This window comes from Aphidius gifuensis, linkage group LG3 (assembly GCF_014905175.1).
Source record: "Aphidius gifuensis isolate YNYX2018 linkage group LG3, ASM1490517v1, whole genome shotgun sequence".
Classification (NCBI taxonomy): Eukaryota; Metazoa; Arthropoda; class Insecta; order Hymenoptera; family Braconidae; genus Aphidius; species Aphidius gifuensis.
In genome coordinates, this window is record NC_057790.1 from 22,445,299 (window position 1) to 22,464,353 (window position 19,055).

Below are 19,055 nucleotides of genomic sequence, written 5' to 3' on the forward strand. Positions count from 1 at the left end.
TATTTAATTTATTTATATTTATATTATTTTTTTTTTCTTTTAGTGGATACTACAAAAACACCATCAAGAGGTGCTCCATCAACTGCCAGTAAAATGAAAATTCACAGGTTCCACACTATACTTATCACGACGCTCATTTGCATTGGAATTATCAAGACAATTCATGAATAACAAATACCAAAAAGAAGAATGATATTCATGATTTTAATTTAGTTAAAAGAAAAAAAAAAAAAAACGATAATAAATTTTATAAGCCAGGACGACATCTTAGCGAGAATCGCCAAGTCATTATTATTTATTTAATTTAAAATTTAATAATGCAGTTTAATAAGGCACATGTTACTCTATCAAACCGAGACAACATGCTATTTATATAATGAGATTTTTATATGATGATTGATGAAAGAAGGAATTATTATTGATAATTATAATTCAACACAAGTTTTATTACTTGCCAAGTTATTTGATAAATTGTTATATCAATTTCAATTTACAAAAAAAAAAGAAAAAATGAAACATGTTTTATTTATTTATGTTTATCATTTTGATTTTTGATAATATTAAATAGTTTTCATCTTTTTTTTTTCATGTTGGAAAACAAAACTTAATGTACAGAGCTTAAAAAAAAAAAAAAAATAACAATTGCAGACAAAAAAATGTTGATAAATATCTGTAATTGTTGATGATAATATTATTTTTTTTTTTTTTTCAAATGTAAATATATGTAAACTTGTTAATCTATACTTTAGTTTATAAAAATAAAAAAATATATATATTGTGATTGTAAAGGAGATTTGTCATAAGGTGCAACAATTTTTCCATTGACAAATATAAGAGAAAAAAAAAAAAGTTTTACATTAAGAAGATTTTGTAATCAATAAAATAATAAATAAATAAAAACACAAAGATAATTTTTTTATAATCAAAATTCAAGAGTATTATATTTATTTCCAATGATAATTATTATACAAAAAAAAAATGTTATTTGTCGATTATTTATGATGGACAAATGTTTGTCAGTCGTCCAGCGATATTCTGTTGATAATTTTTCAGTCAGTTTCTTAATCATGATGATGAATTAATTGAATATTTTTTAGCCAAAAAAATTTCTCTTATTATTATTTTAAACAAAAGAAATATTTTATTGTCTTGACAAAACACTGTCCAAATAATTACAAATTATCTCAAAAATTAAATAATGTAATTCAGCCTTGAAAATTTTGTCGTTGATGGTAATTATGTATTAAATATTTTACAAACAATTTCATCATTAATAAATGATCAAAAAAATGATGATTAAATAAATAATGATGATGATAATTCATATTAATGTTCAACAAATTGACTTTCATATTTTAATAATGTTGTTAAACTATCATCTTTCCAACATGATGTTATTGTTCTTGATCCTTTGCTGACTGTTCTATGACAAGGAATAAGATAACCAATGTGATTTGATTGTATGACTTTTGCTGTTTTAATAATTTCCCTTGGACAATCAACAGCTTTTGCAATACGATGATAAGTCACAGTTTCACCAATTGGAATATTCATTAATTCTTCCCATATTTTTAATTGAAAATCTGTACCAACTAGATATACACTAATATCACTATCATCATTGTTATTATTATTTCTTCTTTCAAGTATTTGATCAATAATTTTTTTAGTTAGACTACGATCTTTACTGAATTTAGCATTTCGCCATTGATATTTCAAATCTTTTATATTTATATCACTTTTTCTATTGAAAAAATGCAAATAACACACTGCATTTTCTGGTATTTTAATACCAATTAAACAATAGCCAAATATTGTTGGATGGACACCATAAACTACTCTCATTTTTATGAGTTTATACTCAGCTGGACTGACTGATATTATCTTGACCATTTTTGTTGTTTACTTGTTAATTTTTTTTTTTCAATTTAAATAACTGTTATCGTTTAATTATTATTAGATAAACTTTGAGGTATAATAATACTCAGGTGTTTTATAAAAATTACAGTAGCAAATTATTAACAACACAGAGAAATAGTTAACTTGCCACGTGAGTTTACAACCATGGAGATTAGAGTATTGACTAGAGATGACTGACATGTTTATTTAGATATTTCAGGTAAGATAGAAATTTATATTTTACCAGGATCAAATTGACTATCTCGTCGCAAGATAGCTCTAGTTGGTGTTTTCAAGAAAGTAAATTCTTGCGGTTGCGTTCACTCGTTTCACGGACAAGAAAGACTGTTGAGTGTTGATATATATTTTTGTTTATTTTAAAATCTTTTGAGATGAATAAATTTCAACTCAAATAAATAAAAGTAGATTAAACAAAATTATGTTACGATACGTAGAGGAAATATAAGAGCAATAATAAACTCAAACATTAAAAATTTATGATTCACGTCAACAATTGTAAAAGACATCTTGTTGGATAAAAAATTCAAACTCGATTTTAATTCATGAGCTATACTTATATATTAAAAAAAAAAAAAATATATAGGTATATAGGATATATAAACACACGCATACACAAACGATGAATGTAAACAATAGCTCCCTGAATTGAAAAAAAACTCTAGACGTTTAGAATATAAATAAAAAAAAATTAATTAATTACTTATAGCAGGGAAAAGTATTTAAATTGAAATTGAAACAAAATAAGTAAAATAAAAAAACCGTAAAACAATCGAGTAATAGTAGGTATGTTTCGTAATAAACTAAAATACCGATCAATTTGTAAAAAGAATATTTGAAAAACAAAAAAAAAATAAGGGAAAAAATAATGTACCTATGTAATTTAAAAAGAATGAATTTAATTTAGTAATAAAGAATAGATAAAAAGTAAGAAATGACTCACCAATAGGCATGGTGAGATCAGACACTGCATAACAGGTTGCAGTCAAACAGTATCATCGAGAATTTGGAGTAAATTGACAAGTCCACTTGATCCAAAATAGAATGAAAGAGTTGATAATGTACACTGGTCCAGTAACATGCAATTAGCACTGTTTCATATCATTGCACAATTTTACATCTTAGCACTTGTAACTTCAGTATGTGAAGCTGAACTGACCATGTGACGACGATGTTGACAACCAGACACACATACGTTCAATGAGAAAGTTTTTTCACGCTCCATGCATGGCTGGTGATGCGCGCCAATCACGTCGCCATTGCCGGACACCCGAAAATGCATCTTCGATTGCCTGTTGCGCAGACGTGAACATGTGACGCAGTGCTGGTCATTGTTAACGATAACACAATACGTGGTGACGCCGTGTTATAGTGGAAGTAGATGCGCGCAACCTTCATGGCAGCTCGTTACCGGCCAATCAAATATTTCTGACAAAAGCCTCCCTGCCAATGGACTTGTGCCGGTAGTGAAGGATAGCTGAACCCAGGACGTCAAAGCAAATGACGAAAATCGAATTTTACCCCTTTCTTTTATAGACAGCTTTTCTTGCTCTGTGATTGGCGCGCTGTTTACAATTTCGTGTGAGTTTTTTACTCAACTCGCGATGTGATTCGTGCACTCTTTACATCAAAAAGTCTATAAAAGAAAGGGGTAAAATTTGATTGTCGTCATTTGCTTGCTGGACGTCCTGGGTCAACATCGCTGCTACTACTACTACTACTACTAGCTGCCATCGTCATTAACCGAGCAGGAGCTCTCAATTAGGAAATATTTTGGATTGGCCGATTAACTGAAGCTGCCATGGGATTAGCACGCATCTACTCCCGCTATAACAGCGTCCACTACGTGTGTGTGTGTATCGTGCTGTGAATATCGCTCTACAACTTCACGCTGCGTCACACATCATTCACGTCCTGCGCAACAGCTCAATCGTGACACATTTTCAGATTGTCCGATTAAATGAAGCTGTGACGTGATTGGCGCGCATGGACCCCCGCAAACTGCATATAAGGACGTGAAAAAAAATTTTTTCGTCATTGAACGTATGTGTGTCTGGTTGTCAACATCGTCGTCTAGTCATGGTCAGTTCAGCTTCACATGCTTTGGAGTTACAAGTGCTGAAGATGTTAAAAAGTGTTTGTGCAATTTTATGTGATGTGTGGTGAATTTAATTGCGCTGTTGTAATATTTTGAATCAAGTGGACCTGTCAATTTACTTCCGATTCTCGATGATATTATTTGACTGCAACCTGTTATCCTGTCTCATGTATCCAGTGTCTGATCTCTCCATGCATATTGGGTGAGTCTTTTTTTTTTTTTAAGTTTTCAATTACTTGTCAATTTCTTTCTCGTAATCACACAATTAAATTCCTTTTTTTTTAAATCTAATAATTATTTACAATTATTAATCACCTAAAATTTAAACTATGAACTAATTAAAATAGTAATTCAATTTAAATTTGATAATGATATATTGTTAAAATCATCCGAAATAATGAAACATTAAACTATCTTATTACTTAAAAAAATTAAAAATTCATTAATGCGTAGACAATGTTATAAAATATGATAAATAAATAATAAAAAAAAAAAGTCATCGCGTCTGCTCAAAACCTCCGGGAAGCAAACGTAAAATAATGATATAAGAATTTACAATTTCGTGTTTTTTTTTTTTTTGTTCACATAGTAACAATAATGATTTTAATTAATAATGCTATTGACAGTATATTATTAAAAAAAAAAAAAAAAAAAAAGAGCAATCAAGTGCAAAATATTAACGATGACACTACAATAAATATATTATATAATCTCGCATCATGGGCTCACACATATTGAGATAGGCCGATCAAGTGAAGCTGTGATGTGATTGGCGCGCATCGACCCCCGCAAACTGCATATAAGAATGTGCAAAAAAATTTTTTCGTCATTAAATGTCTGTGCGTCCCGCTGTTAACATCATCAATATAACTTATTTGATATAATTAAAATTATTTTTCGATATTCACTCATTTAATTATTTAATAACCGATTAGATGCATTATAATTATTTTAATTTATTATGTAATCACGTGTCTGTTGTCCGAGAGTTAGTTCCACCAAGATTTAACTATTAAAAAGAAAGAAAAACAATTAATAACATTGATGACATGAGACCTATAGAGATTTTTTTTCATTACATTTATTGTACGAGCTATATGTACTCACTGCATAGTCTAGACGTGATCACCGCTATTAGGATGTTTATTTATGAAACCATTAACGGTTGATGATGCTAGTGGCATTACAATCTCTATGTTCGCTTCAGGTCCAACAGTTGCACTAGTTACTGGTTGACTTGACACATCATCCTCTGCATTACTGACAAAACAAAGTCATTAATTTATATGTTGAAGCACAATTTAATTTATTTTTCTTTAACGCGAGAATGATATATCTCATAATAGATTTTTTTTTTTTTTTTTTATCAATAACAAAGTGGTAATTTAAATCTGATTTTACAAATTGATTGAATAGTGAAAATATTAATTCAACCAGTCAGCTATATTAGGATTCATTATTTATTGAAAAAAAAAAGGTTCATTAAATCTACCTGGTAAACGCTGGTAATGGTGGTGAATCAGTTGATGAATCACTTGGTGATTTATCTTGTCATTGACTCGTTGATAACTCTTAAAATATTTGAGCTTTATTGAAGCATCATAATTACCATTTATTTGATAAATCCTAGGATCAAATAAACTGTTAATTAAAATAATAAAAGTTTTTTGGTCGATAATAAAATTAGACATACCCATGGCTGTGTTGGCATGTAGGCATGCTTTGTTATTGTGCTTTGATCAAGTGCAAAATGATCAACAAGTAACCCAATCCTTTCTGTCAAAAAAATATTTAATTATTGCTTAATAATAACAAACTAAATTATCCATAACATTATTGTAAAATTACCTCTTTAAATTTCAAAGCATCTCAGTCATCTTTATTTTGTTTAAATATTTATGACAAATAAACAATCGTATAAACATCCACATCTTCATGTCTACTTTGTAAATGTTTAATTCATAAACAATTATTTTTAATTGTCTTAATTAATTTTAAAACTGCTAAATCCATTATTAATAAATAAACACCAGTGTTTATTTATTTATTTGTCTATAATTTGTTTATAATTAATTGTCAATTGTATTTATATAAATAAATACAGAAAAAAAATATGTAAACAAATAAATAAACTCTGGTGTCTCTTTTCGAAAGCTTAAGCCAGCTTAAAACTTCACGTTTGTGCCACAAGATGACACTAGGCTTCCAAATAAAGTTTAATAATTTTTTTTTTTTAAATTGATAACTACTGGCTGCAGGTTATTAATTAATTAAAGTAATTAATTAGCAATTTTATCAAGGTAGTTTAACTACGTGCATAAAAAAATTTTAAATATCTATTTCGAGAGGGAGGGAGTGAAAAAACACTGCGACTTGAAATAAATAAATTAATAATTTTCAAAGCATTTTAATAATTTACATCATTTTTTATGTTTTAGATTCAGTAAGCATCCTGCAACTCTTCGTTGAAAAAGGTTAGTGGCAATTGAATTGACCCCTCCAGGAAAAGTGTAGCAGTGATTACGCGTTTTTTTTTTTTATCAAAAAATTTATGATGAAACATAAATTCTTTGACAATACGTATGAAAATACCCAATATAATTTTTGTATAATTATTGTGACTGTTTAGCTCACCTTGATCACATATTATTTTAATTTTTTTATTTATAAGTTTGCATATTAGAGTAAATCGTCTTAGTAAATTGATCAGGGTGGGCACATCGAGCTGTCTATCTCAAACAGAGTAGATGGGGGTACATAGGATGTGTTTCAGGTACATGCAAAAATTCCTCCTCTTTTCAGGTTCATCATACATTCATAATAATTAATTTTTCATTATTTATCACTGAATACACTTTTCCATATTTTTTTTTTTTTTATTTTACATGCTTCTTTTAGCACAAATAAATAATCAAAAGTTCTTATAAATTTTTTTTGTTCTTTAAAACTGCTGTTTGAAGCAACGTACTGAATTTAATTTTTATTTTTCATTTAATATAACTAATTTAAAAATTACTTATTTTATTTACCAGCTGCTTTTAGCGCTATTAAATGATCAATAACATTTTTTTATCCATCTAAGAAGATGGTGAACGTATTTAAAATTTTTCAATTTGATTGATATTAGATACTTGCCTTGTCATTGGTTAATCCGTTTCTATACAATTTTTTTTTTTTTTACATCACGATTACAATGCAGAATTTTTTTCAATCAATTAATTTTATTGAACGGCCTTTTTTTTTTTTTTATTTTTATAAGCTAAAAATTGTATAGACACTGATGGTATTTTTTAAAATGCTTAAACCAGTAAAACCATCAAGCTTTCACATGGAAAATAATTACGTTTATAAAATGAAAATCAGAAAATTTTTCAAACTAATTTTCACAATAAACATATGTGAATAAATAAATACAAAAATGTTTCATTCGACTGAATACTTTTTGTTCTAGTGATAAATACTAACAATAAAATTAAAACCAGTCTAGATTGTAATCAAGATTTTTCTGTTTTTTTATTTTTTCCCAGCTTAGATATGTAAAAAAATAGTACCCCCCTTGAAAAATCTCGCGTTCTCCTTCTTTCAATTCTCCTTTGAATATTTATTGTCTTACACAAATGCACATAGACAATGCATTGTGGGAATTCACTGCGTCATGCATCGTGTATTCACCTAAAAAGACCTCTCAAAAGACCCAATAAAACAATATATTTTTTTATTTCTTTTTGTTAATGAGAATTAACAAGTAATCTCAAGACTAGCTTAAATGATTAATTTAATTACACTTCAATGAAATTATTTGTACCTGTTTAAACAAATAAATATAAATAGCAGGAATAAAATAATTTCTCACACAAATTAAATACATAAAATTTATATAATTTAAATATAAAAAAAAAAAAAAACAAATAATTACAAAATAACAATTACATTTTTTTTTAACTTGAATAAAATATTTTATAAATATTTTTTACAATTTTATTTATAAGCGTTTATTATGTCTCACTAAACAAAGAATATTTAAAATAATAAATAAAATAAAATGTGATAAAATATTATTTATTATAAATAGTAAAATAAATTTGATTGTTGAAGGTGATATGGCGAGGATCTTAACTCCGGTAACCTAGCTTTATGATGTCTAATAATACTCATACAGCTAGATAACCAAAGAAAATGTCCGCGCCAATTTCTTCTTTATTATTAAAAATAAATAATATTTATTTTCCGGTTTTCATTCGATATCCTTGAATGTCTGGTTGTTGGCCTTTGGATAAAACTTGTCGTCTGGTTTTTATTTTGCTTGAATACATCTGAAACAGGAAATTTAAAATATACATTAAAAATATATTCTCGTTTTTTTTTTTTTTCATTTATTAAATTATATTAATATATTCAGTCAAAAAAAAAATATAAATGATAATAATTATAAGATGAATAAAAAATTATTTTAAAAAAGTGAAACGGCCGTTGACATTTTACAGTGAAAGTTGACCGTAATAATTTGTCTCTTGTCCAATAGGCCTTGCCAAGTAATTATGGCTCAAGTTGGCCAGGTTTGCTTATCATTATTATTCAATAACCGGATACAATTTTAATTTTAATAATTTGTCTTTTAAATAATACATGAGCTAATATTACTTGAAGAAATAAATTAATCGAAATAAATGAAAAACAATTGGATTTAAAAATTATTCATTGTTTTATAAATTATTAAAATATTTTACAAGTGGATTTATGTAACAGCGTTGTTTTTTTTATCGAGAGAAAGTTATGATCTGCTTGTTATATCGTTACACGCGTGTTCGAATTCGATTTTATATAAAAAAAAAAAAATGAATAATAAAGATAATAATACTAGCAATAACTTTCCACGCGTCACAAGAGAAATTTAAGATTCAAATCACTCGTAAGAAAGAGCACAGTAATAAATTAAAGTGATATAAAATTTGATATATAATAAAGGCATGAGTGAATAGGTTGACTGTATTTTTTGTCTATTTTATTATCACTTGAATATTGAAATCAATGGCCAGGTGTGTTAACGGTTTTATTGAGGATACAAAGACAAATATTTAAAGAAAAAAAAAAACCCACCAAGTTAATCGTAAAGCCCTAACACGTTTGAAGTGAAAAAAAAAAAAAAAAATCAACCTACTTGTTGAATTTATGAATTTATTTCATGTAGAGGAAAATAATACGCCCAAGTTTCACGTTAACATATAAATTCGGCGTGCACAAAGAGATTGTTGTATTATTTTATCCTCAAACAAATAAATGTTTTAAAATTTGTTTAAATATTTTACATTATAATCCTCACTTTTTCAGTTAAATATTTTTTTTTTTTTTTTTAAATTTTATTTAGCATCTACACGTAGATTGTATTAATAATTCATAAATTTTTTTCATCAATAAATAATTTAACACCATCTATTTGTTTAAAAGAAAAAAAAAAGTTTTAAATTATAAAAATATTTTTTTCTATGCCGATTGAAAAACTAAATACGCGATAATTTGATTTTTTTTTTTCTTTTTAATTCTGAATAATTTATACTTTGGAGTAAAAAAAAAAAAAAAAAGTTTACGTTAAATGACGTCACGGGGAAATCTACAGTATAAGCATGCAACGTATGTGATTAAAATTGCAAGTTTGTTTTAAAATAAAATAAGTAAATTCATCCCACTTTTACCTTGATTGTACAACGCGTGTTTGCACTCTGAAATTCCGTTACCAGAAATCAGTCATGTCACGCATTTTAAGCAATTTATTGTGCAATAATACAAGAGAAATTTCTCAAGACACACATACATCACCACATTATAAAAAGAATTTTGAAAAAAAAATAAAATTTATAAAACGCGTCATGAATTGTTAGATACTTTGAATGAATATTATGAAAAAAAATTAGTGTTCTTGTGTGATTTGAATTTTTTAAAAGCCACATTTATGCTTGAAATAAAATAAATTTTTATTGACCTTAATAATTATCAATAATTTCACAATGATTAATTTAATGACGTCAAAACAGTTTACATTATTAATTATTTTTCATATAAAAAAAAAAAAAATGTAAAACGTGCGATGTGCAGGTGTGAACAATCTGTTGTTTGCTATTACAAATTAAATTCAATATCAATAGAATTTAATTTTTTTTTTCTCTTTTCTATCGAGTATTTATCAATTCCAAATGAATTATGACTAACTCACCTTAGTATGTATTAATGATTTGTATATTATCAATAACCCACAAGAAAAAGAAAAAAAAAATAAATAAAATTTAATAATGATCAAGTCAAACGAAGCAATAATAAAAACTGATAAATAAAATGTAAAATAAGATACAAAATTAAATAAAAATAATCGACAAATATTTAAATTAATTTTGTAAATAAAAATAATAATTGTCGAAAATTTTATACAAAATTAAGATGCTTTGTTAAATTTTCACACAGTAACGTACAAAATTTATGTTTTACGCTTGTTGAGTATTTTTTTTATTTTTTCTCTTATAATTTTATATCGTCAAGAAAGTTGAAGGTCAATAGCAAACGATAATTTAATATACATTTATTTTTTTTTCTATTTTATTTTTAAAGTTGAGAGAGAAATACGACGTGACGAATTATCGACTTGTACCTAACACACGATATCGGTTAGCAACTCGTATTATCTTGAGTAGTTATTTGATTTCTGATTGTAATGCCACATGCGCGCGTTGTCTAATCATTTAACGATGAGAATATACATTTTATTTTTTGATATTTAATAAGAATTAAAATATAATTTATTCAAGAGGGAATAATTAATTTTATTGGACGGGAGGAAGGAATTGAAGACTTCAGGAAAGAGAAACGCCGAAGCGTGTCGTAAAGTAACAAGAAACCGACATGGTTTTCCGGTCGCTATGTGAAATTTTATGGTATCCAAGGCACTGTGTATTAACCTTGTGATACAAGACGTTAAAAAAAAAATTTATTTAATTATCTAATAAATATATTCCCTGAATTTTGCTCAATAAACTAAAAATTACTCAAATTTGTTGAAAAAAAAAAAAAAGCCCACGTGGAGAACAAAGAACGAAAAAAAAAAAATTAAAATTAAACAAATAAATGATTAATTATTTTTAAATAATATACATACCTCTGTTAATTGACGTGGCAATCAATAGTCTCTCATCGAAATCGAAAAATTTTAAATAAAAAAAAAATCTTTAATTTATAAAAAAAAATAATTTATCAAATAAAAAAAAATAAAATAAAATGTTACTTGTTAAATAATCGCGGAGAGTTCCTTAATGCTTGAACGACAAGCTTGCTCTGATGTGTCGGTGAAATGTGAATTCGTGCACAAGAAAAAAGACCAAATATGAAGACAAAAAAGAAATAAGAAGCGCGCGGGTTGGTTAGTTGTTGGATTTAACACCTGAGAAATAGTGCAAGTATTATCAGTCGATGAGACCACAACCGCACTCACTTTGAAACTGGCGCGTATGCTGTACCAGGGTCACACACACCTTTCCTATGTGTCTATCCCCACTATTGAATTTTACACCACCCCAATCAACACATGATTGGTCAATTCGAATATTCTTTTTCTGACGTCATAAAACGACACAAGCGCCATTAAACGAATTGCGTATAAAAATTATACTTGGACACACGAATTATTCCGAAATACGAATTGAATATTCTCCTCTCTTCTCCCCTGTTTATTTCAATTGTAATTTTGATCATGTGATCATTTTTTTTTTTTGCCTCGTTTTCCCCTTTTATCCAGCTGTGCTTTTCTCTTTGTTTTTTTACTTGCTGATATATATTTTATTTTTTTTCTTTATCTTCAAATCGAGGGGCCCCACGATTTTCGGGAATATTCGACTGGTTAGACGGATAAGGCCCAGAGGGGCAAAGGGACAACGCGACAACCAACTTTACCTCTCCCCATACCTTTTTTTAATTTTTTTTTTTTTTTTTGGGCTGGACGACGCGAGACGGGATTGTACGTGCGTGGAGGCTGAGTAAGACCCGCCAGGTATACACTGAGACACAAATTAAAAAAAAAAAAAAAAAAAAAACGAGATTTGAAAAAGGAAGGCATTCCAACAGACTGTATATACTTTTGAAGCCGTAACGATGATTCCCATAGACTGTATTTGTATGGGTTTTGAATCTTTAGATTATTTCATATATGCATAGGTGAAATATGTATGTGTGGGTCATTTTAAAACCAGTAACCAATGACCCAAACCTTCAAAAATTCTTACCAACCGTTTTATTATTTTTATTTTTTTCATATATTTATTTTGCCGCCCTTATCTTACTCTCTTTTCAACACAAAATTGCCACTATTTCACGAGAAGCTTTGTTTATTTTTATTTTATAACTCTAGCTTCTATGCTTATTGCTTGAAATTTAATTTGATTATCTATTTTTGAAGAAAAATATTTTTATGATTGAATAAAAGTGAATAAATTTAACAAATTATAATTTTTTTTTTGTTTAAGCATCCGGTTTTACACGTGTATTGAAAAATATATAATTTTGATGATTTTTTTCCACATTATAATAATTTATTTTTCATGAGAATATTTATCTTGAAAAATTATTTATTTATTTATGTTATTGTTATGAAAATTTTCACAAATTTATATAAATAATAAAAACTAATTTTATTTATTTAAATTTTGTATTATTATTATAAATCTTTGGGTATACATAATATACCTGTCTCGTTGTTTCAGGTAGTTTTTAAAAGCGATTAGATTTTACTACCTGAAAACCTTTTTGGTTCTTTGAAATAGTGAAAATCTGGCTTTTCTTTTTTGGCAAATATATAAGCTTAAATAAATCCCCCAATTGCAGGAGGTCTTTTTATTTTTTTCATTTTCATTCTTGGAAGTTGTATTATGTCTTTTGTAATTATACACGTAGAAAGTTTAGTTTACAATTGATAATATTACTTCCTGGTAAAAAAATTCACATGAAGACAGGTAGAATAATAAAACACCTGTTTTTACTTAGTTTTTTTTTCGACAAAAGATAATACGAATTGCAAATTCAAATATTTCTAATAGAACCTTGACCATCATCATTCATTGCCCTTCAACGTCCGCCGGATATTTCACGTCCTTGCAACTCATTTCCTACTTGTTATTTCAAATTTTTTTCAACTTTTCAATACATTAATATTTAAAATCAAATAATCAACTCCATAGTTAATACTCGTAAATCAATTGAATATACACTTCAAGTCAAAGTATATATACACACATATTTTATTTTTACTGCACAAACAAAATGAGATTTTAATATTTGTATTTTCAAGCTCGTAAAATTTTACATCATGTAAAAATAATAAATATATTTACAGAATATTTTTTAAACTTAATTTGATTACTGTCAATATATTATTTTTGGATATATATAAATAAAATAAGATGAATATCCCAAAAAGAAACAATACCGTGATGATGATGAAAAAAAAAAATAATAAAAATACGACATTCCAATGGTTGAAATGGTATACAACATATAAAATAAAAAAAATAATTTTATATAGCAATGGAATATTCGAGAGAAAAAAAAAATCATGACGATGATGATGATGATGATAATAATAACAACAACAAAATGGAGCGAACGTTGAAACTCCAAAGAATAAGATATATCCGCAGGTATCCACGACGGTTATAACGTTTGTTTGGCAAAAATTTATTTGGATGAGAGAGGGCCGTTACCAAGCAGTAACTATAGAAATCGTTTCGCACCTGCCCAGGGTCCATGTTTAAATGAAAAACCAAGCTTCATGGTGGCTAGGTATATAAGAGAGAAAAAAAATAAAATTAAAAAAAAAAAAATCCACATGCACCCTAATCCTTGGGAAGCCTATCGAAGAGGGATGTGGCTAGTATAAAAGAAGAAAAAATAAGCGAGAGAAATCCTTCTTTTTTTTTTTTCGAAATAAAAAAATAATAATGTAAAAGAGCGGAGCACACGTGGATTTTATTTTATTTATTTCGGTTGAAAAGTTGGTGGCAAGTTGAGGGGTTCACTGGTTATATATATTTTTATTTTTTTTTATATTGTGTTGCAGTTTCAAATAAAATCTCAAAATATATATCCAGACGCTTTAATGTTTTCTTGTTGAGCAAATGCCGACCACCCTTTTTCTCTTATTCTAAAATGTATGTATGTGTGTGTATAATAAAGTATTTTGAGTTGAGACAGTAGATTGATGCCCATGATGCAGGTCCCCTTTGGTCAGGTGGGATTCAGAAGCGGTCATTTGATACTTCAAAAAATATATTTTAATTCTCTTTTTTTTTTTCATTCTATTATTTTTAACCCTATTTTTGTTGGTTTTTTTATTTCTCAATTCTTTTAACAACAAATATTTTAAATATTTTTTTTTAATCATCAACAAATATATGCTCAACTCTTGTAACTTGTAAAGCATAACTTTGGTGAAATAATATACAATAAAAATTTTAAATATATTTTTTCTTTTCATTTACGCGCAGGTAGACATAATTTTAAATTTTTCGACATATATATTTTTATATTTCGATCTCAGGGAACCATCAGGGCAACCATTAGTAAATCTTTTATTTTTTTTTTTTTTTTACTCTACCATTATTACAAAGAACTGTATCTTCCAACCCTCCAAAATGATGAGTTTCATCCTCTCAGGTATACAGAGAGAATATAAAAAAAAATAATAAAATATATATTTCTATTTGAGCTCCACAGCCACCTTATTCTTTCATCTTTTTACTGGTCTCTTGTCATAAAATTAAACAAGTATTTACTATTTCGTTTATGTTGAAAAAAAAAAAAAAAAACGGAGTAAAAAAAAACACATATTTCTTCTCATCTTATTTCGTTACTCATTAAAGCCAACCAACATTATTAGCATAAATATCATGATGAGTTTTTAAATCATTAAAGTAATTATTTATTTTCTCATGATTCATGTATTTGAATTTATATCTGTATATTAAACGATCAAAAGTCAGACACATTGCGGTTGCAAAAAATCAGGTATTGAAATCTCCACGCGAGACTAGATATAAAATCAAAAATATTATTATTATCATCATCATCCTCTAAACTGCATCAAGCATAATATATTTGCAAAAAAAAAAAAAAAAATATAAAAATGTAAATTTATTCAGCTAAAAATCCACAAAAAAATAAATAATTTACTCCAAAATTATTTATTTTTTTTTTATTTTTAAATTCGACATACAAAATTATATTAAAAATTCCAACTTGAAATAAATTTAACAAAGATCTTTTTGTCTCTTATAATATCACCTTTGAAAAGTAATAAAATTAAAAAAAAAAAAAACCAGTCAATGTCCATGACGCGATACTTCCTGAAACTACTTTAAAAAAAAAAAATTTTAAACAAGTTAAATTGACGCAAAATGCAAACAGTTACTGTGGTTATAATAGTAAAATTTTCCATCATTATAATTAATTTTTTTTATAATAAAAATTAAATATTGATAAATACTTCACACCTTGTAATTATTTTCAATGGCATTAAACTTTATATTTCAATGTTAAATAAAATTTAATATCAATTTAATTCTCAAGACACAGTATGATGTCATCAATTTTTCTGTTTTTATTTTTTTTTAAATCCTACACTATATTTAATACATGTCTTCAGCAACATTGCCAAGTTTCCGCGTCTTTTTCGATCATGGTCGTTCATTCTATCCTTCATATATCCCCAAAGAATATTATCCCACAATAAAAAATAAAAAAATAATGAAAGGATAAAGAAAAAAAAAGGTAAAAAAAAAAACGAAAAAAAAAATGTATTATTTCACGTGATACCAAATGGCAGTTAACTTATTTTGCTACAGTAATGCTTCCCACACATTCATATAATATATAAATATATATACATGTATATAAAGGTGTGTTTAATGCTCGCCATGATGACCACGAAGAAAGCCAAGCTAAAGATTTTATTTCGCATGACTATAGAGTCTGTAATACCGGTTATGCAGATCGACAGAGGCTGGCTTGGATCTTTCAAGAAGGGGAGAGAATTGCGAGAAGAGATCTTTTTTTTTTTTCTTCATTTATCCCCCTTATTTGAAACCCTCTTCTTCGTCTTTGCAGTCGGCAAACTTGCTTCTGCTTTACTTACTTCATATATCGAAATGAACTATTATTCCCCTTTTTTTTTTCTATCGATTTCACTCTACTATTTCTATTAAAAATTAAAAGCAAAAATCATGATTAATCTTACGGAAAATAGATCTCTGAATATGAAAATTTAATCGAGAAAAATAGAAATATTATTATCTCAATTCATTTTTATGTACAGGAGAAGATGTATATATTTATTTTTATTTTTTATATTCCACAATAATGAAATTTGCCGGAGGCTGATATGAATAAATGATAAATAAAACAATCAAGATGAGATAAAATATCAAGATATACATTTAATAATTATATATCTAAATTAATTTCAATACAAATAGCAAAAAAACAAATCATTATTTTGCCCTTTGCACGACATAGATAAAATAATTGTCTATGTATTTTTCGATCACGTTAAAAATAAAGCAAATCAACATTTGAATCTCGCAGTATGATTGGATGTTGCTGTATATATATTTTATACGGTTGAATCTTTCGTTAGTGCAGAGCATTAAAAAAAAAAAGAGTTAAGAAAAGATGTACACGTGGAGAAGACACACAACCGGAGAAAGAAAAGCATCAGATGAAGCGAAAAAAAGGAAAAAAAAAATTACAGAAAGAAAAAAAAAAAGAAAATAGCTTGGGCATTATAATAAACTACATATACGGTGCCTGCACGATCGCGCATGCGATTAAAGATATATACCTTCGTTTTTTACTTCTCTCTTCTCTTGTATGCAAGTTTTAAACTTAGCCTTTCTTTGCAAGACGATACTCTGTGAAATGAGGGGGTTAAAAAGGGGGATGTGTATATGTAAACGTGTACAAGAGGTACAACAATCCTCGAGGCAACTTGAAATTTCAACATTGTGTGTGATGATAAAAAAAAAAACATATATATAAATAAATAATAACAATCATAATAGTAATAATAATAATAATAAAATTTTGAAAAAAAAAAAAAAACGAAAAATCAGTGGGAGAATGGAACGAAGTCTTTGCTCTCATGCAAGTTGAGTAAAGAGAGAATCCGGCCTCGACTTTACAAACTTACTGGGGTCAGCCGGAGAATCGACGCGCCAATCTTGACCTTGAAATATCACCAGCGCAGAATATAACAACTTTTTTTTTTTATTTTTTATAATTATGCTTGTATAAAGATTAGTTTTTTTCATTTTAAATTTGAACTGGAATTTTATGTGTTTGAAATTTGAAAAAAATAACCGTTACAATTATTTCAATTATTCATGAAGTTAATCAAGACTTAAAAAATCAATTTGATTACATTATTTAAGTACGCATATATTATTATTTTTTTTTGTTTTATCTCACTGTTTGTTTTACAATGCATTTGATGATTGCTACATTTATAATAAAATTAAGTAATTGAGATGAATAGCATTTAATTGGACAAAAAAAAAAAAACATTCATAAAAATAAATATAAATTATAATTTACACCAGTATATTTAAACATTTTTTTTGTTTTTAAATTACCAAGTAAATAAACGTTTTATTATAATTTATTAATATAAAATCATATAATAATATACCATTGGGGATAAAAAAAATGAATATATATTGAAAAAATTATGCAAGATGACAAAATATTTAAAATTACATTTTGTAATGAGTATTTTTCAGTGGTAAAAAATCATTTAAAAAAAAAAAAAGAGAAGAGAATAAAGGGGGACGGATAATAAAGGGGGCTAAAAAAAATATCAATACGTTTACAAAATTCAGGTACTGTGTGATGTTGGAAATATTAAAAGTACAAGAATATTCCAGCACCCCAATAAAGTCCCATTAGGGTCCGAACAACAAGATTTGCTAGTTTGGCCCCACAGTCTCGCCACTCGTTGAAATGGACCCATACAACGCCATGAGATGGAGGCAGCTTGGGGCCCAGTGTAAAGTTGGGAGAAGCAGAAGAAGAAGATGATGATGATGATGAAGAGAAGGAGAGATTGCTGGTCAAGCCACATTCCGTCGACCAACCGACTCACCCGATGCTGATGCTGTTGTATATATATGTACCCTTCCTCACTCGACTTTTTTCTCTTTATTTTATATATTTTTTTTTTTTATTATAAATTTTTTTTATTCTTGCTGGCGTACACACAAGTCCCAACTTGAAATATAAACGCCAATATATATATATATATATACCTATACAAGCAATTTATTTCGACTTTTATTTGTCGCTTGTTGGACCGACTTAAATTTATCCTTGAACCTCGTACCCATGCCAATCTTATAGATACTTATTTTTATTTTCATTTCTTGATGTTTAACATAATTATTTATTTTTTTATTTTAATTTTATTCACATTATCATAAGTCAAGTTTATTTTTTCATTTTCTTATTTTTATTTTCTACAACCTCCCCTGTATTTTTTTTTACCCTCAATGTATATTATATTTTTTTTTTAACATTTAAATTTTATCGAATGATCGTTGAACACACCTTTTGAAAGATTCTTTTTTTTTTTTCCATAATTTATTTTTATTCATCACGATTATTGAAATTAATTTTTTATATTCAACGAAATATATTGTGATGAAGATTATAATAAAAAAAAAAAAAGGCAATAAAGAGTTTATATGTTGCAAAAAAAAATTGTCTGACGAAAATTAGACTAGTACTACTTGGAGTATATAGTCGTAATAATATAATACAAGTTGCAAGTCGTTGAAGGTATTTATTTTCAAGGAAAATTATGGCTCGTGCCTTCATATGATTGTTCAATATATTCTCAGTGTCCTGGACAAGCATTATATCAAGAACATGCCTGTGGAAGTTTCATGATCAACCTCGAGAATTATAAGTTTGAGAAAAATCCGGTTCAGTCGCCCACGCTTCATCGTAAAACTTACCT

General features: G+C 27.2%; 2 protein-coding genes and 1 long non-coding RNA gene across 4 annotated transcripts in view; 1 reads left to right on the plus strand and 2 right to left on the minus strand.

Annotated features, from left to right (window-relative positions):
• LOC122852910 overlaps window positions 1-277 on the plus strand; it is a 31,920-nt gene extending 31,643 nt beyond the window's left edge. For both annotated transcript variants that reach the window (XM_044153027.1, XM_044153028.1), the window contains exon 12: window positions 44-277. In XM_044153027.1, coding sequence (XP_044008962.1) covers window positions 44-171 — 128 coding nt within the window. In that variant the 3' untranslated portion in view covers window positions 172-277. The remainder of the gene's footprint in view (window positions 1-43) is intronic.
• Window positions 51-2,124, minus strand: LOC122852913 (regulatory protein ada-like). The gene has a single exon (XM_044153039.1). It carries the CDS (start codon window positions 1,891-1,893, stop codon window positions 1,327-1,329), a length of 567 nt encoding a protein of 188 aa, XP_044008974.1. The 5' UTR covers window positions 1,894-2,124; the 3' UTR covers window positions 51-1,326.
• Window positions 2,125-4,469: 2,345 nt separating this feature from the next.
• On the minus strand, window positions 4,470-6,127 carry LOC122852914. Its single transcript, XR_006373878.1, has 5 exons — window positions 5,864-6,127; window positions 5,709-5,791; window positions 5,508-5,641; window positions 5,123-5,275; window positions 4,470-5,024 (listed from the first exon to the last, which is right to left on the minus strand). It is a non-coding gene; the product is annotated as an uncharacterized LOC122852914 (long non-coding RNA).
• Between the last annotated feature and the right edge of the window lie 12,928 nt (window positions 6,128-19,055).

Coding starts and splice junctions, on each gene's coding strand:
- LOC122852913 (XM_044153039.1), bottom strand. CDS start 1,893: ATGGTCAAGATAATATCAGTCAGTCCAGCTGAGTATAAACTCATAAAA.